At 53.2% G+C, this 23,018-nt stretch overlaps 6 protein-coding genes and 1 non-coding gene across 7 annotated transcripts; 3 read left to right on the forward strand and 4 right to left on the reverse strand.

The window, feature by feature from the left end:
- Positions 1–215: 215 nt before the first annotated feature.
- Positions 216–4,151, reverse strand: kin1 (putative serine/threonine protein kinase Kin1). The gene is made up of 3 exons (XM_025545164.1): positions 3,344–4,151; positions 2,664–3,291; positions 216–2,605 (listed from the first exon to the last, which is right to left on the reverse strand). Exons 1-3 carry the CDS (start codon positions 3,989–3,991, stop codon positions 672–674), a joined length of 3,210 nt encoding a protein of 1,069 aa, XP_025402606.1. The 5' UTR covers positions 3,992–4,151; the 3' UTR covers positions 216–671.
- A 1,387-nt stretch (positions 4,152–5,538) lies between these two features.
- Positions 5,539–8,271, forward strand: BO70DRAFT_358800 (putative G-patch domain protein). The gene is made up of 3 exons (XM_025542380.1): positions 5,539–5,758; positions 5,836–6,080; positions 6,139–8,271. Exons 2-3 carry the CDS (start codon positions 5,875–5,877, stop codon positions 8,126–8,128), a joined length of 2,196 nt encoding a protein of 731 aa, XP_025402607.1. The 5' UTR covers positions 5,539–5,758; positions 5,836–5,874; the 3' UTR covers positions 8,129–8,271.
- Positions 8,272–9,121: 850 nt separating this feature from the next.
- BO70DRAFT_349800 (ubiquitin domain-containing protein) lies at positions 9,122–10,279 on the forward strand (the record flags this gene model as incomplete). The annotated part of the gene is made up of 3 exons (XM_025541662.1): positions 9,122–9,124; positions 9,323–10,066; positions 10,145–10,279. 3 exons carry the CDS (start codon positions 9,122–9,124, stop codon positions 10,277–10,279), a joined length of 882 nt encoding a protein of 293 aa, XP_025402608.1.
- A 1,589-nt stretch (positions 10,280–11,868) lies between these two features.
- BO70DRAFT_t60 lies at positions 11,869–11,939 on the reverse strand. The gene has a single exon. It is a non-coding gene; the product is annotated as a tRNA-Gly (tRNA).
- Positions 11,940–12,315: 376 nt separating this feature from the next.
- BO70DRAFT_358804 (ATP-binding cassette transporter) lies at positions 12,316–17,913 on the reverse strand. The gene is made up of 11 exons (XM_025542381.1): positions 16,834–17,913; positions 16,718–16,769; positions 16,651–16,667; positions 16,027–16,597; positions 15,887–15,970; positions 15,777–15,836; positions 15,534–15,723; positions 14,044–15,483; positions 13,591–13,994; positions 12,834–13,459; positions 12,316–12,747 (listed from the first exon to the last, which is right to left on the reverse strand). Exons 1-11 carry the CDS (start codon positions 17,711–17,713, stop codon positions 12,524–12,526), a joined length of 4,548 nt encoding a protein of 1,515 aa, XP_025402609.1. The 5' UTR covers positions 17,714–17,913; the 3' UTR covers positions 12,316–12,523.
- Positions 17,914–19,186: 1,273 nt separating this feature from the next.
- On the forward strand, positions 19,187–20,644 carry BO70DRAFT_308146 (ribosomal RNA processing 1 family protein). The gene is made up of 3 exons (XM_025540092.1): positions 19,187–19,409; positions 19,480–19,587; positions 19,733–20,644. The coding sequence occupies exons 1-3, from the start codon at positions 19,361–19,363 to the stop codon at positions 20,548–20,550; spliced, it is 975 nt and encodes a 324-aa protein (XP_025402610.1). The 5' UTR covers positions 19,187–19,360; the 3' UTR covers positions 20,551–20,644.
- A 63-nt stretch (positions 20,645–20,707) lies between these two features.
- Positions 20,708–22,769, reverse strand: BO70DRAFT_377056 (putative sphingosine kinase (SphK)). Its single transcript, XM_025545165.1, has 2 exons — positions 22,561–22,769; positions 20,708–22,497 (listed from the first exon to the last, which is right to left on the reverse strand). The coding sequence occupies exons 1-2, from the start codon at positions 22,706–22,708 to the stop codon at positions 21,062–21,064; spliced, it is 1,584 nt and encodes a 527-aa protein (XP_025402611.1). The 5' UTR covers positions 22,709–22,769; the 3' UTR covers positions 20,708–21,061.
- Positions 22,770–23,018: the final 249 nt, after the last annotated feature.

Genomic DNA, 23,018 nt, shown 5'->3' on the forward strand with positions numbered 1-23,018 from the left:
ATGATGGAACTCTTTTTACTATTGAATGAATGAGGTAGATAACTAGGTAGAGATACAGGAAGGTAAGGTGGTGGTGGAGTAGCAATATGAAAGGTAAACATCGAGGTGCCTGATTATGTATACCGCACCTGCCAACACTCCCATGGCGAGAAACGCAGATCAACGGCTGCACCCAGCTACTTGACTTCAGACTACTATACATCTAGGTATCCGTCGGTGGTTCAAGGTAATATTAGTTCATAACCAATGAGCCGATGGTAATGATTAGTGACTACCATCAGAACAATCAATCAACAACCTATATAAACTTCCAGCGACCTGGCATAACCTTACGCAGTAAACTCACCACGCCCCATGGAATGGGGCTTGCGAGGTATGACATAGGAAACAACAACTCTGTAGAAATATACAACAGGACAATAGTCATGTGAATCGGAAAGAATTGACTGAAATCCATGATGCGTCCTTGCTCGGTTCTAATGTACACCATGACAAACCAGTACCTGGAGTGATGAGCCAGCTCAGTGGTAATGCAGACCGAAAAGTTGACATAAGAAATGGACAAAAGAAACACGTGATGCTCATGCAAATGCTCATGGGTCGAACCGACCTAGTCGGCGCGAGTAAATATACTGGACCCTCATGCTGGGATCCCATCCGTCGAAATACACTCAGAGTCTTAGAGCGTCCAGGATTTTCTTGGCCATCTCCCGGTATTGCCACATGCCACCGGCGACCTTCTTGAATTGGATGCCATGCAGCGAAAACAGCGGCACCTTGACGATGAGAATCTCAAATCGAAGCACCATATTCTCTCCCGTGTCGCTCTGCACCCGAGTCGTGGTCTCTCCCATGACCCGTTCGCCTACCACCAAATTATCGCGGTGGTCACGGGAGCCATCGTCTTCATCGGATCCTTCCGAGTTGGTCACGAAACTGTGATCCGGTGGCGCCCTGGTTCGGCGCTGTGACCGGGGCGCATGACGTGATTCCTCCCTCTCTTCGTGGCTCAACAACCCTCCAAAGCTGATGCGGCGACGATGGCCGGAAACATGCCCCTGACGATCCGGGCTTGGAGGCCCGACATCCACCACTTTGTCCAAGTCGATGCTCGGCGCATGACGACAGCTGAAACCTCCCTTGATTTCGACGTACTCGACAGAAAGCTGTTTGAGAACTCGGATGATATCGGAACGGATGACGGGAAGGGGTTTGCTGCTAGTCGTCGAAACACTGAAGAGACCCTTGAGGTATACCGGCTTGGAAAGATCCTCTCCTTCGTTTGCACTCTCTAGCGCTGTGCCTGCGCCAGAAATATCTGCATCGGTCTCCTCAGGGACGTTGGCCTCTCGCGTAGCATCCCGTCTAGCTCTCCGGGCTTGTATGCTTTCACGGCGAGCATGACCGAGTGACATTGTCCGAGCTGTATGAGTGCGATTCAACTTGGGGTCTTTAAGAGCAGTCTCCTTCTGCACGTTCGCATAATCGGAGCCGCTAGTCGGAGGTGGCTGGGCCGCTGCATCCGCATCATTTCTGCGGGAGCGACGAGGCCGATAGTCAGCCGAGTTCACACTTGTTGACCTCTCCAAGAACTTGTTGGACCGCGAGGCCGGCTCAGCCGATCCTGGGGCCTTGAGGAGATCCTGCTGCGGCTGGCTACCAGTGTGGATGGCCGTTGGCGATGGGTCCGCACGCCTGGTTCTCTTGACACTGAATCCTCTAGACAGAGGCGAGGCTGAATCGGCAGGCGCCTGGACATTCAGTGACGGCGTATGCGGGCTCGCAATTCTCCCACGTTCTGGGTCACGGCTACGTTCTTTGGTCCTGCGTGTGCTGAACCGCCTCAGAATGCCTGCCGCGGTGCTCTCTTTCTTCACAGGAGTCTCCGGCTGTGACGCAGGGGGCGCAGGAGAATGCCCTGTTTGCGTGCCCAAATGGAGGTTTTTGAGGCCGTCTTGAAGATCGTCATCACCATGAGTCCTTGCTCTCGGGCGAGATCTTCTCCCAGTATCCTTCTCACCCGGCACACTGTATTGATTGGTGTGGGCCGCTTCTGGCGCGGGAAGATCCGGCATCTGGAGCATCGAGTCCCCGGCCGACTGTGGAACGCCAAGCGCGCCCGGGTTGGACTCAACCCTTTCTCTCTCAAGCTTCTCCTTGACGAGGTAGTAGACGGATAGCAGCGGGCTGTAGGCGTTTATAGGGTCATTGCCGAGTTGGACTGCCTCCGCGGACGGAGTGGACAGCGTATCTCTGCTCGCAGAATTTCGTCGCTTGTAGAAGTCGAACACACCGCGCTTCTTCTCGGTATGGCTAGGAGCGGGCTGTTCGCGAGCCATGGCTTTCACGGCATGTTGATAGTCCTCGGATTCGACTATTTTGGTCAGTTGTGTTGTAATGTAGTCCGCTGGGCCAAAGTCGAATCCTGTCATTTTTTCGATGACCTCCGGGTCGAGGGGGAGCTGTAGTGGTTCACGGTATGGAAGATAGTTATCCGGAATCCCACCGAAGCCTTTGTTCATCCATGGATGGTTCATGATCTCGGACAAAGTGGCACGCTGCTTAGGATCGGTCACCAGCATCCTCGAAATTATATGACGGCACTCTGACGAAGCTATATCAGTATCACTATCGCAAGAAAGGAGGTAAGAATGAGTGCCAACCTGTGGTGAGTCCTGGAGGGTACTCGAATGAACCTTGCTTGATCTTCGCGTGAAGCTTTGGCATGCTTTGATCGTCAAATGGTACTTTCCCGCAGACCAACACATATAGAACGATCCCAAAACTCCACACGTCCACTTCCGGTCCGGTATACTGCCTGGCCTGTAGCAATTCCGGGGCGGCGAAATACAGACTGCCACAGAACGTCTTAAGAAGGCTCCTCGGCGAGAAAAGGTTGCTCAGGCCAAAGTCGATGATCTTGATGTCTCCCGTCTTACTAATGAGGATGTTTTCGATCTTCAGATCTCGATGCACGATGCTGTTGCGGTGGCAATAATCCAGGGCGCTCGCGATTTGACGAGCGAACTTACGGGCTTGCTTCTCTTTTAACTTGCCGTGGGAGATGATGTAGTCCAGCATCTGCCCCCCATTGACAAGTTCAAACAGCATATACCAATGATAGTTGGTGCGCACCACGTCCCGCATGCCACAAATGTAAGGATGGTTCACGAGGCTGACAATGGCTGCTTCGCGGGCGGTCCGGATTTCTTTGGAGCGATCTGCTCTCTCGGCCTCGCGCGAGCTGCGGTGTTCCTCTGTTGACTGCCGGGGTACGATTTTCACGGCGACCTAAACGCACTCAGTACTTGCTTCAGACCCCAAGGGACGACGGACCACTCACCTGCTCTCCGGTATCCATGTTTTTCCCCACCTTGACTTTTCCCATGCTCCCAGCACCCAGTGTTTTGCCCAGGGCCCACTGACCCGACGGGGTTGTGATCATTGTGCGACGCTTCGATGGGACGGCGGTGTTGGAGTTGGTGGGATGCAGATGGGTGGGAGCGGCCTGCGAATGTCCCGCACCTTCCGCCATGACGGGCCCGGCGGTAGCCATGTCTATGCTGTCTCGTTGATGCCCTTTTATCGATAGGGTGCGATGGTGGTGGGCTGAAGATGAGTCGGGGCGGTAGGAGGTGGAGGGGCGCTCCTGGGAACGCTCTCTCGAGGTACTGCGACGGGAGGACACGGGTTGGGCACCTCTGGCAGCTTCGAAGTCCCGACGGGCGATATTGTCGAACACGGCTTGATTCGACGGAGGCCGGCGGTCATAGGACTGGGACTTGGAGTAGGAGTGGGAGTAGCGATTCTGCGGCTGGCTGTGATGGTGATGCTGCGGAGAGGGCTGGGAGGCAGTCGCGGGACGGACCGCAACACTTCGGGTTCGGTGAGGAAGATCAGATGAAGGGGGACGATGGGAGGGAGGCCGGGAGGATGTGGACTGGCTGCGGACGACGGAGGGTGACGCAGTGGAGGGAGCAGTAGTGGACATCACGATGGGCACAAAATTGATGGAGAGTTCCGGGCCAACCACAATTCAGGGCGCCTCATTCACCCTAAGACCGCTTGTTAATCGAGGGGCGGTTCGCGTGAGGGCGGACGGCAGCCCAAGGGGAGTCCTAACTCCAAAGGGCCGGTCGGGGGGGAGTGAGTGGGTGGGGGGGAGGGGATGGCGTTGGCTGACGGAGCGCTCGAGGGAAGCGACAGCCAACGTGGATAGTAGGTCCAACAGACGGCTCGAGAAACCCGCATGTACGGGAAGAAAACAGGCAGAAAGGGGGGGGGGGCTAGATAGGAGAAACAAACAGCCAAAAGAGTGAAAGGGGTGGAGAAGGGGAAGAGGGGATGTGTGTGTGTGTGTGTGTGTAATAGAGGGAGGGAGGGCGAGAGAGAGCCGAAGGAGGAATCCGCGATCCCGAGAGAAATGGTGGGAAGTGGAACAGGAGGGAAAGAGTCGGAGAGGACGGAGAGGAGCTGAATTGACGCTGGGATGGCGGCTGCGGAGAAAGGCAGGCAGACCAGGCCAGGACCGGACAAGACAGCAATGGCCGGTGGATGGGGACTGGCCAGGAATAGCACCCGCCAGAGACACGGTGGGACGGGCACAGGAAGGAGAGGGGCAGGCAAGTTTGGTTCGGTGGTTCGGGACGGTATAGTTATTAGTTATGTTCTGGGGCTTGGGTCTTGGGTCTTGGGTATAGATAGATAGATAGGAAGCAAGAAGAAATGGGAAAGGAAATGAACAGTCTTGGCTTGCTTCTCTTATACCATTACAGTCTGTTGTGGGAGCAGAATTGAAATTGTGCCCATGCGACCTCCTCTCGTATTGCTGCATTGAGTTACGCAGGGGAAGGAACAATACACCTGCCCTCATCTGGGGTCAATAGTACAGTAGCCATAATAATAATAATAATAAGAACATTATTTTACCTGACTCACTGGCTGACCCTCTCTCCTCACTGATTCATTATTCCCTCTCCCCGCTTTTCTTGTTTCTTTGCAGTTTGCCCGGCTGCCTTCCCTTCCCTTCTTCCGCCTTTCCCTCTCTCTCTCTTCGGGCGTTACGGTGGAGTGCGACCGCCGTTGATACGTCGGACTTTCGGTGTTTTGGGCACGGATGGGCATGATCAGCTGGCCGAAGGGCCGTCCTCACTCATTAATCTTACTGACGCTGCGGATTTCCTGCGGATTTCCTGCTGAACGGTCCAAATTAAGTTGATCGGACCAGTCCAGATTATCCGCCAAGCACGTTCGGTCGCAAGGTGCGCATCAGATGCCATCCTCGTTTGCGGGTTGTCTGTTGGACCTGTCATCCGCCCCGTGGCTGATTGGGGTGGGTTTTTTGCGGATGCGGATGGGACTGTGAAGTACCGAGGAGTGGAATCAATATATATTTCGGTAGGTAGATACGTGATGATCTGGATGAGGCGAGCCAGCCTGTCATCTCTGGGAATCTGAGATCTGTCTGATCTGTCTGATACTAGAACGATCAATGATATAGATATATTATTGTGAGGAATTGATAATCTCTCTGCTGCTCTGAACCAAAAACTCAACCACCAAGTCTTATTTTCCAGCCACACACGCAGACGTGGCGGTGCGGGCGCAACCCAAGCCCGCCTCGTCACATGTCCAGGGTCCGCCTGACTAGTTACTAGTCCGGACCATCTTACCCCATAGGCCTACATTTGTCACTGGGTTCCATCCACCAGACTTCCTTTCTCTTTTAGCTCCGGATACGGGCCCTTGTGCTACAACGGTATGTCCTCTATCGCCAAACCAATACTCCCGCGTGCCCTGCATGCAGATACTGACCAATGTCATCCCCAGCGATAGCCATGCTGCGCGCTTGAGCTGCCCCCCTCCGTATCTGCGATGACGAGCAAAAGGAACCGTGCCGCCTTCGAGGCGGACCTGCAGGCGCGCCAGTCTCCCTACGCCCTCTACGGAACTCCCCTGCCGCCGCTGGACGACAGCGTCCGGGACGATGGATCCTACGCGCCCGTTTGGAAGCAGGAGGTCACCGATGACCGGGGAAGGAAACGCTTACATGGCGCCTTCACCGGTGGGTTCAGTGCCGGGTGAGCTCACGATTCATGGATAGCGTTGGACAGCACACTAAAGGTGGCCCGTCTTCAGGTACTTCAACACCGTCGGGTCGAAGGAAGGATGGACCCCAGCGACCTTTGTGTCCTCGCGGCAGAACCGCGCCAAGGACACCCGGCAACAACGAGCAGAGGATTTCATGGACGAGGACGACATTCGCGAGGCGGAAGAGGCCAAGAGACTCCAAACGACCGACGAGTTTTCCGGTTTCGGCTCGACGAATGCCGACCGTGGAGGATGGATGGACCTTCTCAAAACCAGCGGGGAGACAATGGGCGTGAAGCTTCTGAAGAAGATGGGGTGGAGAGAGGGCCAGGGCATCGGGCCCAAGGTACGACGAAAAGCTGACCTCGGCGACACGGCACAACGCGACGGAGAAGCGGACAAAACGTATCTCTTCGCACCGGAAAACCCGCCAATGGTGGCGTTCATTCATAAGACCGACCACAAGGGAATCGGGTTCGAAGGGGAGGCCCGTCTAGACGCCCAGCACACAAAAGGGAATCCATCTGATGAAGAAGACATCGATTCCTTTTTTGGCGGGCGGTTAATGGCCCCGGGAAAGCCGAAGCAGCCAAAGGCGAAAGAGCCCCGTCGGGGAGGGTTTGGCGTGGGCATATTGAACGATACCGGCTCGGACGACGAGGATCCATACTCCATGGGCCCGCAGATCTCGTACAATCGAACTATCGGAGGGGACAAGAAGAAGAAAAAGAAGACGAAAGCGGTCGAGGATGCGAAATCAATATCCGGGTCGTCGAATCCTCTTATAAGCAACAAACCGGTCTATATACCCAAGCGATTGATCGCTGCCAAGGGTGCTGCCGGGTTTCGAAAGTGTCACGATGGCCGGTTGCCCCTGGAAGGGTTTTTGCTGGCCGAGGGAATTGCGAGCCTCTCGATTTCCTCACAAGAGAAGAAGTATGCGCCGCCAGAGATTCCGAAAGGGTGGGTTTCCAGCAAGACGTCGGTCAACGAGAGAGACGCCTCAAATTATGTCTCTACGGCAGAAGCAGCGAAAGCCTCTTCCCTGGACCCGACGGCTAGAGCTGCGCTTTTGGGGGAAGCACAACTTCCTGGAAAGTCCATATTCGATTGGCTCACTCCCGAAGGTCGGGCGAGGATCGCGAAACTGACGGGCAAAAGCGATCTACCGCCGGCTCTAAGCGAGAAAGCCCCCAAGGGCCAGGAACTTTCGGAGACGCAGAAGCGCAGGGACTTGTGGGATCTGGTGCCTAAACTGGACAAACAGGTGGCTGTGCAGGCCCTGACACGAGCGGCCAGTGGGTGGATGCCGTACTCGGAAGACCAGGGCAAACGACAACGCTATCGGACGTTCCTCGAGCTACGAGCTGGACTCCGCGACAGCCTGCCAGATCGCGTCCCCGGGGCCACTACAGATGAATGGGTCGCGGAATTGCACGAATTCAGCCGAGCGGCGGAGGTCTTCAAGCCGATGTCCGGGGTCATGGCGTCTCGGTTCACGTCTGCCTCTTCCGGGCCCAAAGAGTCATCCGACGAGGCGTCCACGTCGACGGATCCCCTTCTTAGCAAACCCACCGCAAAGCCTGACGACCCTGCAGTGGAAGCCGCCAAGATGGGCATGTTCGGCCCGATGACTCGGAGTAGTATTTCGTTCTACCCGACGCGCCTCTTATGCAAACGGTTCAATGTCCGGCCTCCAGACCACGTCCAAGCAGATCCTGGGGAGTCATCGGGACGCGCCGAGGCCTCGTCATCCGGGGGGCGCTTCCAGTCCGCCGGGTACCAGACCGCTTCGGGGCCCAAGGAATTGGTCTCACGGGACATCATGGACCAACTCCTGCTCCAAGCTGGCGGTGGCTCACTTGCAGCTGCAGACTCGGCATCACCGGCGCAAGCAGCGGACGTTGGCAGTCGCGCGCCCGTGGTGGTTGAGCCGGAGCGCAACGAAGCATTGGAGGCGGAGCGGCCGGGCGAGGCGGTGTTCAAGGCGATTTTTGGCAGTGACGATGAGGATGACGATGATGAAGAGATGAGCTGATTGTTGTATATGTGGGGAGTCTGACATACATACCTTTACCATACCTACTACATATGGGCCGTGTGGTTATATAAAGACTAAAGTTCAATATTGGCCCTGATACGTAATGATCGCCTGGGATGTCCCACTGTCCCACTTCTTTCCACGTACCCGACCGCCTAACTTTTAAGGTTTTTCTGTACTATTATTTTTTTTTTCTCCTGCTGTAGAGATCCACCTGATCCGGCTGCATGGAAGTGCAGGAGTATAAGTAGTAGATAGATCGCAAATAGTGAATGGTGGTGGGTTTTCTGTCTTTCTCCTCTTCCTCCTACGTGTCTGTCTATCTCCCTCGTCTCCTTCACTCCCAGGCCCAGACACACAAAGAACGGTCTGGCCTGGTCACACAACAGGGGACGGTGCAAAAGCCCGCGGTCAATTGCCAATCGCGCTCGATTATTGCTGGACGGGGTTAAGGTACGGCGACTCCTCCATCCATCCTTGGGCTGATCTCCCCTCACGTCACTGGCCTCCTCTTCCCCTCTCCTCTCCAGCCCGGCCTCCTTTTCTTTCCCCTCGCGTGCTCTCTCTCTCTCTCTCTCCTCTCTCCTTCTCTCTTCTCCTCCTTCGTCTTCTCTTCTGCCTCCATCCATCTCTCAAGGATCTGCCCTCGTGCCTTTCTCTGCCCCGTCATGCCATTGCGCTGCAGCTCTCCACGTCAATAGCCACCCCCCCAGCCACCACTAGGACTTAGTTCCCACCGCTTCGGGTCATACGACCAATTGCGATAACTGAATGGATGGATTCTTGGTCGATGATTGACCCATTCATTGACTGACAGTCACTGAGAACAACAACGGCATATTATTCTTCCTCTTAAGCTCAGCCCCCGCTGTCCCCTCCGAATCAGTCTTCTCCCCTCTTCCATCTTCTCCCACTGCGTCCCTGCGGTGTTCGCAGTACTTCCGTCAGATCTTGCGGCTATCTTTGGCTGATGGAGCCGGTTCTTTCAACATGGTGAGTCCTTGTATCTGCTTCGCACCCCCATCGCTTCTTTCTCGCCCTCCTTGTATTCCCCGTCCAAGTCGCATACTGTGATGCGTCACCCGCAAACAAAATTACTAGTCCCATCCCTGCAGATCCTCCCCGCCTTCTACAGAGTGCCTGAACACCGCATCCTTGGGACCCAGGATTCTAACTTCCTTGGAAATACAGGGTTGCTGCTTGTCTCTGTCGCGCTCCAATGACCGCCCTTCCTATGCCGCCCAGGTAGTCACCGAAGAACGCCGCCCCGAGGAATCCCACCCCCGAGCTGTCGCAACCAGCAACGCGCTCACCTCCGACACCCCTTCTGCCACCGCGCGCACTCCCCGGATCAGAGCACAGCACTTCGCGCTCAACCAGCATTACAACGCCCCCATCCGCCGACATGTCTGGTATAGCAAGCGACGCATGTGGACGCGCGCGCAGCTGGACCAGGAGCGCACGGAGTTCTTCGAAACGAGGGTAACGGGTCGCTCAGAGGTCTGGGCGGCCCTGTCAGCAGCGATCACTCTAGTGCGTGCCGGTGATCTCGCAACCGCCCAGAGTATCGTCGACGCTGCCGGTGTCACCGTGCCCACGGGCGATCTTTGCCAAGGCTGCTACGACGAGCAGGGTGTCCTGTACCGGTTGCCACAGTGCGTCGTGAGCGATCCGGAGAACATCGTGCGGTCGGATGGGGATCAAGACGACTTCGAGACAGACGACGGCAAGCTGTCCTCAGACGAAGCATCTGGAGACGAACTAATCGCCGACGACGCGGAAAGGCGCCGGGACGAGAAGGGCAAGACCAGCGAGCGCGACCTAATCCGGGTGAAAGCACGACTCAGCGATCGAGACGGCCCCGATATCGTTTTGACGGTCGGGAAGAGTGTGAATGTCGGCCTGATCGCCCGCAAGTTGCAGCAAGAGGCGGTGGTGCGTCATCATGCTTCCTCCTGCACGTGTTTGCGTCTTCTTGGACTTGCCGCCTGACTGACAAACATTGCCATACAGATCCCGCGCAGCCACCGTGTGAAATTCGCCTACTTGGGCCGAATCCTCAAAGAGCATGTGCCCTTGGCCGACCAAGGATGGAATCCCGCCCATGTAATAAACGCTCTCGTCGTCCCCCGGCAATCCGAACCATGACAGTCCGTGCGATGAACCCAAAACGTGGTTTGTCTTTGGCACGACACCTCATATGCAGATGATCGGTTAGCTTGCATATAGCCCGCCGAATACGGAGACGGTCTGAGTCGCAGTCACAGTCGCACTCTATTACCCTACCCAACCTGCTCAAGTTCTCTCTCCTGGCTTGCACTGCGCTGTCGGTTCCTCAACCACCCTCCATTACCCCGGTTCGTCCTATTTTTGCCCTGCACAGCGATGGTCCTCTCACTCGAGTCCTATGGAGATACGATTACTGTTCCTTCCTGCCTTTATGTTTCTTTCTTTCTTATCTTTTTTTTATTCTTTTTTCTATTTGGTCTGCATAATACCCCGGCTAGTGTTTTGTTTAATCTTGACGAATGAAGTGAAGTGTCTCTTCTCCCATCTGATAACATAACGACCATGCATTTCATTCCATTTCCTTCCCTTCCCATCTCATCTAATCGCAGGTGTGGTAGCTATCTCTACTTGTTCTGAATGACTATTTCGTCTTTCATTTACGAACGGCCCTCATCCTCATCCTCATCCTCATCCTGTATGCCCATGTAACCTCATCCGTCGATGTCTGTAACCTCACATCTTCCAATATCCATGTCTATGCACATGCACATGTCATGTTTGAAGCTACATATCTCTCACACCCTCTTCGCATTAACATTAAGTTATGGTGTATCCCAGACAAGGCGTGACCGTGTTAGTTAGCATTGATATGAGTATGAGTATGAATAAATGAATGACTGTAATAGCCTCCCGCAGCATATTATCTCAAACCCACAGGTGAATTGCATAGCACTTTATAGACAATATTAAACTTCCCCACCCACAACCATATTTTTAAATCTAAGTTCTTGTTACAAATAAGCCTCAAAATATAGATCGATGGTAGACCCACCCACCCAATTACTCTGGTTCTAATCTTAATTTCCAATTTTTATTCCATGCCAAGCTGCCTTGCCAAGACAGTCAGTCCAGTGTCCAGTATAGTATCCAGTATCCAAAAACCACACGCCCTACCAGTACTAGATAGATAGATAGATAGATAGTATCAAAATTCAATCCATAACGTCCACCCTTCATTCATCCAAGAATAATGCCTCCACACGGTAGGTACACCCGAGATCCATCAGACTCAAAGAGATAGTTAGATCTATCTATCTACCCTATTTATTTACTCTACTCATCCCTACCAAAGGACATCCAAACTGGGACTTCGTAAAATATCACAAAAATTATTTCCTTCTGTGGATGGATCCCAGACGGTGTTCACGATAAGCGTATCTTGTACTATACCCAGTATTATAACTAACAATATAGTTAGAGGAACTCAGCTGTAACTTAACTGAAACCACCCACACAACCACCCCCAGTCCAGGCGCAAACATGTATGGACTTTGCGCACGAGGCATTATAACTATATGAGTCCTTCCTTCCTTCCTTTCTTCTTCATCCTTCTATCTATCCATCTACCTATCCACCCTACATACAAAACAATCCCTAACAAAACAACATAAACAAACAATCCATCCAACAGCAAAACGAAAAAGAAAAAGAAAAAGGAAAAGATATACTGCATCATCCGTGAATCGAACACGGGCCTCATCGATGGCAACGATGAATTCTACCACTAGACCAATGATGCTGGAGGTGCGGAGCAGAACGATTTCTGATTCGCTGGATAGTCTTCTTATTCCTTTGTTTGAACTATCGGGTAAGGCAGGTGGAAGGGAAGTCATTCTGCCTAGGTACTGTGTAGATACACTGTGGTAGTATGTGATGCTGGGTTGGTTGTTTCTTTCCGTTTTCTTTACTCTATCGGGTTTTCTCTCAATTTACTGCTGTACGTACAGACCCAAGGGTTTGCATGTTTGTTTTACTATCTCTACGATGGATCGGAGAAGCATCCTCTCTCTGCCTTTCTGTACTGTCAAAGGTAGATTACGGGTCGGGTCTATACATCAGAAGTAGGTTTCTTCAACACAAAGGATTCGCAATCGTGATCTGCGATCTGCAATTGCAGCGAGGTAGCTACTAAAGCAATCCTGTCTAGTGTACATGCAACCGTAGTATAGCTGACAAGAAGAAGATGCTAACAGGTTAAAAAAATCTTTCATAAAATAAACAATAATAGCCATCAAATAGCCATGTCGAGCACGAAAGTGAGCAAGCAAGCAAGCAGGGCATGATCCGTGACAAACCTGCCCCAATATCCCGCGAACCCTCTATCTACAGCAACCTACCATTAACAGCCTCCCTCCCCTTCGGGGTCTCTCCCGATCGCCTCTTAAAAACCCGACAGACCAGCTTAGCGCTCTGCACGACGCTTCTAACCAGACTAGTGGGGTTGTAATGCTTGACGCGGAACATGTAGTACAAGGCGACAGTGCCCATGATATTGAATCCCACGTAAGCCCAGCCGATACCGAAATTGCGCCACCGTTGAACGTAGTCTTTGATGAAACGCTGTTAGCGGGAATAGATAGATACAAAGAGGTGAGGCGAGGTGAGATGAGAGGATAAGGGGAGGGAGGCTTACAAATTTCGCTGGAAGCGAGATACTGGTCTGCGTTTTGCAACTGGCAGTACTGGCACCCCTGCGTCGCGGTGGGGTTGTACAGTTGGCCCGCTGCGGTCTGAAGGTACTGGGACATGTATTCGCCACAGGTTTGGCCGGAGGGAGGGTTGAACACGCTCATCTCCTCGGTGGCACATTGGATTGCCCGTCCATGTAACCCTGTTGCCGTGATGCCCGCAATCAGGTAGGTCAGTGGCGACACCCGGTACATGAAGATCCAGAAGCCTGGCAGGGCCTGAGGCGGTTGCATAACCCCGTTGAAGGTCAAAGCCATCATGAACATTAGCGTTGCAATGGAACCGCCTGTTTCGGCGTCGGGCAGTGCGGAGATCACCAAAGCAGCGAATGTGGAGGTGAACACGTAGAATTGTATGACGAAGAGTAACATGAGCCCCTGTCGATGGGAGGCCTGATTGGCTCCATATATGGGATAGTAGTAGCATGCATAAGCAATAACTGATGCGACTATCTGGTATGGGATCTCGACAAGGACGTTGGAGACAAGGAATGCTGCCCACGAGTAAGCCTTGGATGGTCTTTCTCTAACCTCATATAGAGACCGTTGCACCACGAATTTCGGCATTATCCTAGATATGTATTAGCGCGGCATTGACAGAAAGTGCCTGAAATAGGACCTGGTCGGTAGACTCAAAGGTGTTCTGAAAACCGTCTAGCCAAGTTCCCTATTTCTGTTGATAGAAAGCAAAGTGCTACTTACTGCTGCACCAAGGTCGAGAAAATCGACGTGAGCATAAAGGCACTAAAGAGAACATCCTGAAACCCTTGCAAGGTGCTATCGGGTTTAAAGAATGTGAATCCAATAAACAAGGACGCAGCAGTAGCTAGAGCCAGCTTGGCCCACACATAGGCGGGCTCGCGCCAATATTGTTGGAAGACACGCCGGGTTACGTGCCACAGCTGGTTGGAAAAGGGCATAGCATATTCCCCTTTCTGGGAAACATTATCTTCGCTATCAGGGGTAGAGCTCCTTTCGTTTTGGATCCGCTCGATTTCTTTATAGACGTCCTTGATCTCTTGACTCGCTTGCCAGGCGGCGGGCCAGTCCTTCGTGGCCTTTCCAGAAGCACCGGCTCCGATAATCTCAAGCATGTATTCGGCAGGCTTTTCATGTATTAGCATCCAATACCCGAGAAAGAATCGGTGCACTCACATTCTCGGATGGTCCACAAGCCCTTGCCCCATTCGCTTCAAAGTAGTCCAGCAAAGTACTAGACTGAGGACCGATATCGCCAAAATAAACCGTTCTACCCCCTTTAGCTAGAAACAGAAGGCGATCAAACTCCTGGAACAAGAGCGCGCTAGGTTGATGAATTGTGGATAGCACTGCTTGACCGTGATCCGCAAGTTTCCTCAAGAAGGAGCAGATAGCCCAGGAGCTCTGGGAGTCTAGTCCGCTTGTCGGTTCATCGAGAAATATGAGCAATGCAGGCTTAGCAGCAAGCTCAACACCAATAGTCAGTAGTTTCCTCTGCTCGACATTCAGTCCTTCACCTGGTGTTCCGACAATTGCGCTGGCGAAATCTTGCATATTAAGCATTTCAATAACCTCCTCGACGTGCTTGTGCTTATCGCTTTTGGAAACCGACTTTGGTTGTCGCAGAAGTGCACTAAACCGGAGGGCTTCTCTGACAGTAGACGTAGCGAGATGGAGGTCTTGCTGTTGTACATATCCAGTCTTTCTCTGGAAGCTGCTGTCAAGAGGTTTCCCATCCACTAGCATGTCGCCAGTAACAACCCCAATCGATACACGCTTGGCTAGGACATCGAGTAATGTAGTTTTGCCGGCACCCGAGACACCCATCAAGGCCGTGAGCGTTCCAGGTTTGACCCATCCGGAAACATTATCCAAAAGACGTCGTTGACCCCCCTTGACCGGGATATCATAGCATACATCTGTCCATGTAAATATGCTATGTTGTTCCGGAAGAGCAGAAGTCTCAGTCTCCTTTTCAGTCTCAGCGTTTTGGTGAGCTAAGGCGACGTCCGTGCTTCCAGCATCTCCTTGAGGCTTTTTGTTGAGATTGCGCATTTGTGGCGGCACGTGGCCTCGCCGAAAGACTAGAAACTCGGCCTTTGACGAAGTTGCAGAGTTGACTTCAGTTGCAACCAGATATATGAAAGTGAAGAAGATCCAGAACCCTATCAGAATGCCGAGATTTCTCCACGTGTGGGCATAAGTATAGCTGTACTGCGTTTGTATGTAAGCATCTCCAGACACGGTTCTTTGACCGGCAACACTGCCCCGGACAGAACAGATGAAGGAGTCCCCACTCAAACTGGGATACGATGGTATGAATTGCGAACACTCGAACTGCCGACCGTGGAATTCGTTGGCGACCAAAGCCTCGAACGTATAGTAAACGGGGTTTATCCACCGAATCCAGCTGAACCATGGGATAGAAGACATCTGGGGTGTAGGAATGACGAAGCCGGTGTAGATGACGATAGCAAGCACCATTACCCCAGCCATGGCCATTGCTTGAGCGAGAGTCTTCGTTGAAGCTGCAAGAGTGCGGAATATTCCAGACATTGCGAGTGTGCTTAGAAATGTGAACAGAAAAAAGATGAAGAATTGAGATGGTTCATATCGCTGATCTTTATTAACTCAACTGCATATGATGGCTGGGTGCATACACTTACTAGACCTGCCAGAAAATAGAAGATGATGTTAAACACTATGGCGCAGACAAACTTGACGGGGATGTCAGAGACAATTCCACCAAAGGCTTCAGCGAAAGGATGGACGAAGGCATATGACGCTTGCTTTTCAATGATGGGTCGTTGGTCGTATAGAGAGTTGATCTCGGTGATACTAATGAGGGCATTCATCCTAAAATAGAACTCAGTATGGTTATCATCCCTGCTAATGTCGAAGAAACGTACAGCACGGCAAAGAACAGAGCAGCTCCTTTACTTTGAAAGCCCGCAGTAGCAGTAGGTGTCCTGGGTGTATCAGCACACGCATCAATTTCCAGAAAAAAAAAACCCCCTACCCAAAGTACATCGATCCAATAATGAGGGACATAAAAATCCGACCGATGACATTAGTCAAAGTAGAAGATTTATCATTCCAGATCCTATTTCAGTCAGCAGTCTGGCCTCAAAATCAAACTAGCGAAAAGTAGAAGAATACCTTTGATAAGCCCTGACCGTGCAAAGTTTGACTTGCATTGGAACTGAAATGATATAGGGACTTTTCTGCCAAACATGGTTTGCTTGCTTCATCCGCTTCATCTCGCCGAACGTCCTTCCCGACTCTCCGCCCAAAGGAAACTCCTTCAGGTGGGCCTCGATCTCCTGCTGAAGCCTGGCATAGTGGGGGCTATTTTTCCAATATTTCTCGAACTCATCTGGGGTCCGGGGGACCTGGTTTTCCATTCCTTCCCGAGTCTGACGTTCCTGGGGGTTGGTGATTGAAGTCAAGAAGTCGCCGGTCGTCTGACGCGGGGGACATTGCCAGCCCATGTTGATGAAGTACTCTTTCGCTTCGCTGCACGGACCGAAGTAGATCTCTCGTCCTTCGTACAGAACGATTGCCTTGTCAAAAACATCGTAGATCGCCTGTGATGCTTGGTAGATGGCGACTGCATGACAAGTACCGCTTAGGTTGGCGGAGTTTCGTAATGCTTTAACAAAATCTAGCGCACTTGCCGAATCGAGGCCTCTTGTGCTGTTGTCCCATGCTCCGACGGGGGCTCCAGAGACTGAGGAGGGTCAGTCTAGATCCTAATGATGCTCGTTTAGTGGTACAACTTACGCGCCATCTCAGCAATGCTATACAAAAGTTAGAGCGGGCATTCAAGCGTGAGGAACGAGGAACAAACCTGACTCGCTTTCGTTCACCTCCTGAAACACCTCTAACATAGTCATCGCCGACTGGGAACACGATTAGCCTTCAAGAATGCAAGTACAGTTTCAGCTAGTTCAAATAAAAACGTACCCTTGGTGTTATACGTATGAGACAGTCCAAATATAGTCATCACGACCTGGGTGATAATCTTGGCATATTGCTGCCGAGTAATACCCATCAATCGAACCTCCGGGGCTCTCGCTGCGGCTGCAAACTCCAAAGTCTGACCAACAGTGAGATGCGGGAAGTGCTTATCCACCTCTTGGTTGTATAGCACCTCGCCCTTGAACTCCTTGTGCATTTTCTCCATCGCGATTCCGTTGAACTGAATCTCGGAGCTCTTGCGGAGCTTCAAGCCATGTAGTTCACCGCATATGGACTTGAGAAATGTCGAACAGCCACTCCCAGGACGTCCCAGGACTATCAGCATCTCCCCACTCCGGAGCAGACCATCGAAGTCCCGCAAGATGTGCTTCTCTGGCGCGCGCTGCACACAAGGGAGGTACTCCTGCGGTCTGAAAGGCGCCAACAGGATTGAGGACACATTGTTCTGGTATTGCAAAGCGGAACCCGATCCCGAGACATTGAGATGCTGGAAAACGACGCCGGTCGAGGGAGGTCGGGGGATGCCTTCTCTGTCCAACAGTTTCAGTATCATCCTTACCCACTTTTGCTGGTCGAACTGATCGCTGGTAGGATCAAGAACGGGATCGTCCAGTTCTAGCTCGTCGATGGTGTCTCTTCGTTGGATGTGCGTGCCGGAATCGATGGTGCTTTGACGCCTGGGGAAATTCGAGGCTAAGCGGGTTAACTCAGCCCTTTGCTCGGGGTCCATCTCTTCAAAGAAAGTGCTGTCCGCGCGCTCCATCTTTGACGGCCTGTGAGGACTGGCCGATTCAGCCTTGATCTCATCGTATTGATGGGCGGAGATGGACTGCGAGCTCTCGCTGTGCTTTTCGTGCAAGGCCATTTTGAAGATGAACCCAGCAAAAGAGCTTGGGAATGAGAGGAGGGGGCAGCCCTTTGGCCAATTCGAGGGATGAGAGGAAGGTGGAAGCGAGGGGAGTAGCTGAGAGGCAGCAGCGCCGCGCCAAAAGTGCTAGCTTGTGGAGTGACAGATGACGTTTCCGAAAAAAGTGCACGCCAAGGGCCCTCCAGCCAGCTGCTCTGGCCTTGATCGGAAAATGCTCTACCCCTGCTATCATTCACTAGGAGTTCCGTGGATGCAGAAGCGAATCCAGGACTCTGGGGGTTGCCATTCGCTCACATTGGCAATGGTGATGTCACGGTCACCCGAAGTGTAACATGGGGAAACTCTGACAGGCGACGTAGGAGTTCCCGTACGAGAAAGGAAGGATGCTTGCACGGCCCGATGGTGATCATCCGGATGCGGAAGATCCAGGGTCTATGTTTCCGCTCACTAGATTGGATTTACGCCTGCCGTTCTATGCGTGCACCTGGATTGGGATGTGTCAGGTAGCAACATACAGCCTGAAAGTTAGACGGGGGTGTTTAGGTTCAGTAGTTGACACCATCTTTCTTTTGCAGCTTGCAGACTAGCTAGTAGGGCTGAGGGCGGGAGTGCAGATCAAGACAAAGAACTCCGTATAGAACAGCACATAGTCCGCGCCATTGGGCAGAAATAGCCTCTGATCACAGAATAGTGCAACAAAGACTCAAGGCTACTCTGAATGGTTATTAGAACTTTGTGACGTGGGATTTATCTCAGGGGACTGCAGGGCAGATCAGAGGGATCCCCGAAGCACTTAGTCAGCAGATGGGCCGATTCAGTGATGCATTCATTTCATGGAGCATCGGACTCTGTGCTCCGGATATTTGCTGGATGGCTCTACTCTATCCATGTGAAGCATCGCGGATCTCGATTTGACTTTCCCATCTGTCTCGGGGAGGTGGCCGTATGTATGATATTCTCCGAGGTGATCTGTACAGTAAAGCCCCGGTCTCCAAGAGAGAGTTTATTGAGCTTACACAAACCGGGGAGACCTTCGAGCACCCCTTCCCCCAGGAGACTGCGACAGAAACAGACTTGGCTATCTACTTACACCCAGTCGGCCTGGACAGTAGACTGCAGATGGAGGCCCGCAGGCTCGTACAGAAATCGGGTAGAGACAGGGGCCATGATTAATCTAGAAGAAGCAAAACAGTGCCAGCCCACTGACCTGAGATGTAACAACTAAGATGACTCTCACTCATTGTCCACAGCAGAGAAGACCCCATGCTGAGCCATCTGACGTTAGCATTGATGCTTTACCCGATCGCCCTTCAAGGCTTAGGCTGTTAACTTCCCCACATCGCCCCACCCAGCACCAGCCAACCCACCAGCCAATCAGACAACACCCCAGTCAAACAGTGCAAACACCAAACAATTTCCTAAAAAAAAAAAAGAAGTCCGATGGATAGCTTCATCAATCCCAGCGCAGACCTCGCGATCACACCGCATTCTCCCCCCACCTCACAGTCTCCACCATACAAAGGGCAGGCATCTCAATCGCCTCGTCCCCGCGAACTGATCTCACCCATCCACCCCGACTCATCCTCGCCAATCCGTCCCCCGCATAGCCATAACTCGGGCCAACCTCCCTCAAGTCGACCAACCATGTCCGACATCACCAAGACTCCCTTTGTACGGGACCTCGCCTCGAGCGGTACATACACCTCTCTCCCACCAAGATCCCAGCCTATCAATGAAGCCCAAATCTAACAAAAACCGCCTAGACAAAAAAATCCGCGACAAAGCCACGGACTCACTCGCCCTCTTCCTCCGCTCGAAAACCGACCTGACGCTGATCGAACTCCTCAAACTGTGGAAGGGTCTCTTCTTCTGTTCGTTCCACCCACCCTCCCTCTCCCAGCACCAGCACCAGCCCCAGCCCCAGCCCAAATCCCCAGTCTCCCATACCGATACCCATACCCACATTACTCAAAAATCCGCACCATCCTAACCATAACGCCAACAAAAAAAAAACAGGCTTCTACCACTCCGACCGCCCCCTAACGCAACAAACCCTCGCCCGCACCCTCAGCTACAGTCTCGTCCCCACGCTCCCCCGCACCACACTGCACCGCTTCCTGCGGGCCTTCTGGATCACCATCGGACGGGACTTCCACTCCCTCGACCGTCTCCGTCTCGACAAATACCTCTTCCTGATCCGCTGCTACGTGGGCGTTGCGCTATCGATCTTCATCAAGCCCCAACCTGCCACCTCCACCTCCACCTCCACCGCAGCGAACGGAGGCAAGCGCAAGCGCGACGAAAGCAGCAAGAAGCGCAACAACAACAAGAAGAACAAGAAGCAGACGCAGCAGCAAGAAGCCGAAGCCGAAGCCGAAGCCGAAGATACCGCCCCTACGACGGAAACCGGAAGTGAAAAATGGGCCGCGCTCGAATCCTACATCACCATCCTCGAGGAAGGTCCCCTCTGCCCGCTGAACTTCGACCCGGATCAACCGCCCCTCAACGAGGCGGAGAATTACGTCCCCATGCCGCACGGACCGGACGGGCTCCGGTACCATGTTCTGGATATTTGGGTGGATGAGGTGGAGAAGGTGTTGGAGTTTGATGAGACGGAAACAGAGGGAGGGGAGAGGAAGCCGAAGGGCGAGGTGCCGATCGAGCTGTTGCTTAGGCCCATTGAGAAGTTGAAGGCTGAGAGTCCGTATAAGCCTGTTCGCACCCGGGCGGCGGAGACCCTGGAGGATGAGCGGCTGTTTGAGTGGGGGTTTAGGGAGAGGAAGGTGGAGAGTGAGGATGAGGAGAGTGAGGAGGAGTGGGGTGGTTTTGACTAGACTAGACTGTTTGTTGTCTGTCTGATTGGGGTGTGGTTATTCATTTTTATTACTGTTGTTGTTGTTGTTCTTTGATAAATGGGCAGGTGATGGGAAGGGAAAAAGCTTCGGTTCACTACATTATATTATACTATATGAATCAAATGTATATTCTTATGACTCTATGCGCTGGCTGGCTAGTCACCAGGTGTGTGTATGTGGGTGTGTACATGCTTGCATGCAAGCCGGTCTACCAAAAAACCAACTATACAAGACAGAAAAAAAGAAAGGAAGAAAGAAAAAAAAATCACTGAAATGAAAGCAACAGCAACAGCAACAACAACAAACCAAGCCAATTCTGTATACTATAGTCCAAAGTCTTGCGCCAGGGTATCATGACAGAGTGCGAAGACTGGAAGGGAGCGGAGCGAATGGGAAAAGGAAACAACAGCAACATCCAAAAAAAAAACTCATCAGACCATCTATCCCCTTTCGATGATTGCCAGCATCAGCATCTATAACAATGAATGATTTAAGGTCTCGGACCATCCGCCTCATAGAGATGGCCCGATTTCGAAAGAACCGTGCCCAGCCCCTTATGGACCTCCGCCTGGAAAGCCTCAAAGGGGACGCGTTCACCATCGATACTGATATATCCCTCCTTCTCCCGAGGGACGAGACGGTACGCGAGGGCCTTGCGGATCTTAACGTCGGGCATATCGAAGAACCCGCCCTCGGGGACCTCCGTCATCATCTTGAGGGTGGTCAGACGGCTGAGGGTGCCGTCGATGGTGACGATGTCCATCAAACCATCGTTGGGAAGGGAGGCGGGAAAGAAGTTCGTGTCCTTGGAGACGACGGCCATCTTGCCGGCGTAGAAGTTGCCGAGCGTTTCGGCGGGGATGACCTCCCAGTCTTTGGGCAGCTCGTCGAGGACGGTGCCGTATGCGAGCTCGGGTAGGCCGCCGACGCGGTCAGCGGGATTATCGATGGGAGGTCCGCTCTGCGCGTAGGCGTTGAAGTGGTCCTTGATCGCTTGTTTATCGTCGATTACGACCTTGACGGCTAGATCGCATGGGTAGACGGCGCCGTGCATGATGCGCTTGAGGAAGCCGTATGTGAACCGGTGGGCACCCATCCAGCGGATGTCGTCGGTGCCGAGGTCGGATTCGGCGATGATGCCGAAGGCCTGGGAGAGGAAGGAGAATGTGCGGGTCATCCCCTGTGTGATGGAGACCAGGTCCATGGGCGTCCGGACGCCCTTCACGATGGTCAGCGCCGAGACCGAGACGCTCCCTGTCCCGCAGAGATTCCACGCCATGGCGTTCCCGGATCCGCATGGCACCATGGCGACGGCTAGCTTGGCCAACGCCTCCGAGGCATTGGGTTTCTTCGCGAGACCGTTGAAGACTTCATACGGCAGACCGTCGCCGGAGCAACACACGATGGCATCGTAGGCGTTGATGTCGAGTTGCTCCACAATCTCAGTCGCGTGGCCTCCGTGCGTCGTTTCCTGCACGTCGACCTGGCAGCGCGCGGCGGCGAAGACCGGCGCCGCATACGTCGAGTACAATTTGACGGCGTGGCCCTGACCGCCGAACGGGTTGACCAGGACCTTGAGTCGTTTGTAGCGCTTCGCGGAGCCGTACGCGGCGTCGAGGAGCAGGTTGGTCCAGGACTCGACGGCGGGTCGGTCTTCGGCGGCGAAGGGGTAGCGCACGGCCGTGACAGAGACATCGTGCTTGGAGGCGTGGTCGGCGTAGGTGATGGTCAGGCCTTCCGGGGAGAGATCGGCGTCCAGGACGTTGTAGAGGGCAATGGAGTGGGTGGACTTGGCTGTGGATGAGAACAAACCGTGCACAGTCAGGTCGTGGTCGCAGCGCGGTTTCGGAGCCCAGTCCGGGAAATTACCTGGTTTGTTGGAGAGGCCGCAACATCCTCGCTCGGATTTGCGCATGGAACGTTCGTCTGGGCGGGCGTTCTATTAGCATTTTATTTCCCGGGGATCGGACAGTGTAAGTCAAGACCTACCAACGATGAGGATGGAGTCGGCGCTCAGGGTGAGGGAGACCGAGTCGGTCAGCATCAGAGTGGCATCGTGATCGAGCAGTTGATCCCGCGTTTCCGGGAGATCCGCGTTGTTGAACGACGGGCGCGGCGGGCCATTGGAGGTGGCCATAGTTGGGGTGCCAGGTGGATGGTCGGGGGGGGGGGAGAAGAAATCCGACGGGGGTTCCCCAGACTGAAAAGAAAAGGAATGTTGGAGGGGGGAAAAGGAAGGTTTGGGAAATCAGGACAGTTCGTTGCAGATGAATGAATTAAATGGAAGCTAAATTTTGGGAACCGCCCGCCGACTCCACTTCAAGTTTGGGTCAAACGATGGCGAGGCAAATGACAACTTAAGGCCATTCTTCAGAAGGTCCTCACCGCATCCGGTTCGCCCTCCGCATTCGATTTCCATCGCCCGATCGAGGATCGAGGGTCACCAG

Source organism: Aspergillus heteromorphus (genome assembly GCF_003184545.1).
Source record: "Aspergillus heteromorphus CBS 117.55 chromosome Unknown BO70scaffold_3, whole genome shotgun sequence".
Classification (NCBI taxonomy): Eukaryota; Fungi; Ascomycota; class Eurotiomycetes; order Eurotiales; family Aspergillaceae; genus Aspergillus; species Aspergillus heteromorphus.

What these genes read in the sequence shown, in the direction of transcription:
- BO70DRAFT_308146 (XM_025540092.1), top strand. Translation starts at nt 19,361, where the DNA reads ATGTCCGACATCACCAAGACTCCCTTTGTACGGGACCTCGCCTCGAGC. An exon ending in ACGGGACCTCGCCTCGAGCG is followed by an intron (nt 19,410 to 19,479) that starts GTACATACACCT and finishes AAAACCGCCTAG; the next exon opens with ACAAAAAAATCCGCGACAAA. An exon ending in GTGGAAGGGTCTCTTCTTCT is followed by an intron (nt 19,588 to 19,732) that starts GTTCGTTCCACC and finishes AAAAAAAAACAG; the next exon opens with GCTTCTACCACTCCGACCGC.
- kin1 (XM_025545164.1), bottom strand. Translation starts at nt 3,991, where the DNA reads ATGTCCACTACTGCTCCCTCCACTGCGTCACCCTCCGTCGTCCGCAGC. An exon ending in ACATGGATACCGGAGAGCAG is followed by an intron (nt 3,292 to 3,343) that starts GTGAGTGGTCCG and finishes GAGTGCGTTTAG; the next exon opens with GTCGCCGTGAAAATCGTACC. An exon ending in CCCTCCAGGACTCACCACAG is followed by an intron (nt 2,606 to 2,663) that starts GTTGGCACTCAT and finishes TAGCTTCGTCAG; the next exon opens with AGTGCCGTCATATAATTTCG.
- BO70DRAFT_358800 (XM_025542380.1), top strand. Translation starts at nt 5,875, where the DNA reads ATGACGAGCAAAAGGAACCGTGCCGCCTTCGAGGCGGACCTGCAGGCG. An exon ending in ACCGGTGGGTTCAGTGCCGG is followed by an intron (nt 6,081 to 6,138) that starts GTGAGCTCACGA and finishes GCCCGTCTTCAG; the next exon opens with GTACTTCAACACCGTCGGGT.
- BO70DRAFT_358804 (XM_025542381.1), bottom strand. Translation starts at nt 17,713, where the DNA reads ATGGCCTTGCACGAAAAGCACAGCGAGAGCTCGCAGTCCATCTCCGCC. An exon ending in ACGGTCAGGGCTTATCAAAG is followed by an intron (nt 15,971 to 16,026) that starts GTATTCTTCTAC and finishes TGACTGAAATAG; the next exon opens with GATCTGGAATGATAAATCTT. An exon ending in CTTGTGGACCATCCGAGAAT is followed by an intron (nt 13,995 to 14,043) that starts GTGAGTGCACCG and finishes ATACATGAAAAG; the next exon opens with CCTGCCGAATACATGCTTGA.
- BO70DRAFT_377056 (XM_025545165.1), bottom strand. Translation starts at nt 22,708, where the DNA reads ATGGCCACCTCCAATGGCCCGCCGCGCCCGTCGTTCAACAACGCGGAT. An exon ending in CGACTCCATCCTCATCGTTG is followed by an intron (nt 22,498 to 22,560) that starts GTAGGTCTTGAC and finishes ACGCCCGCCCAG; the next exon opens with ACGAACGTTCCATGCGCAAA.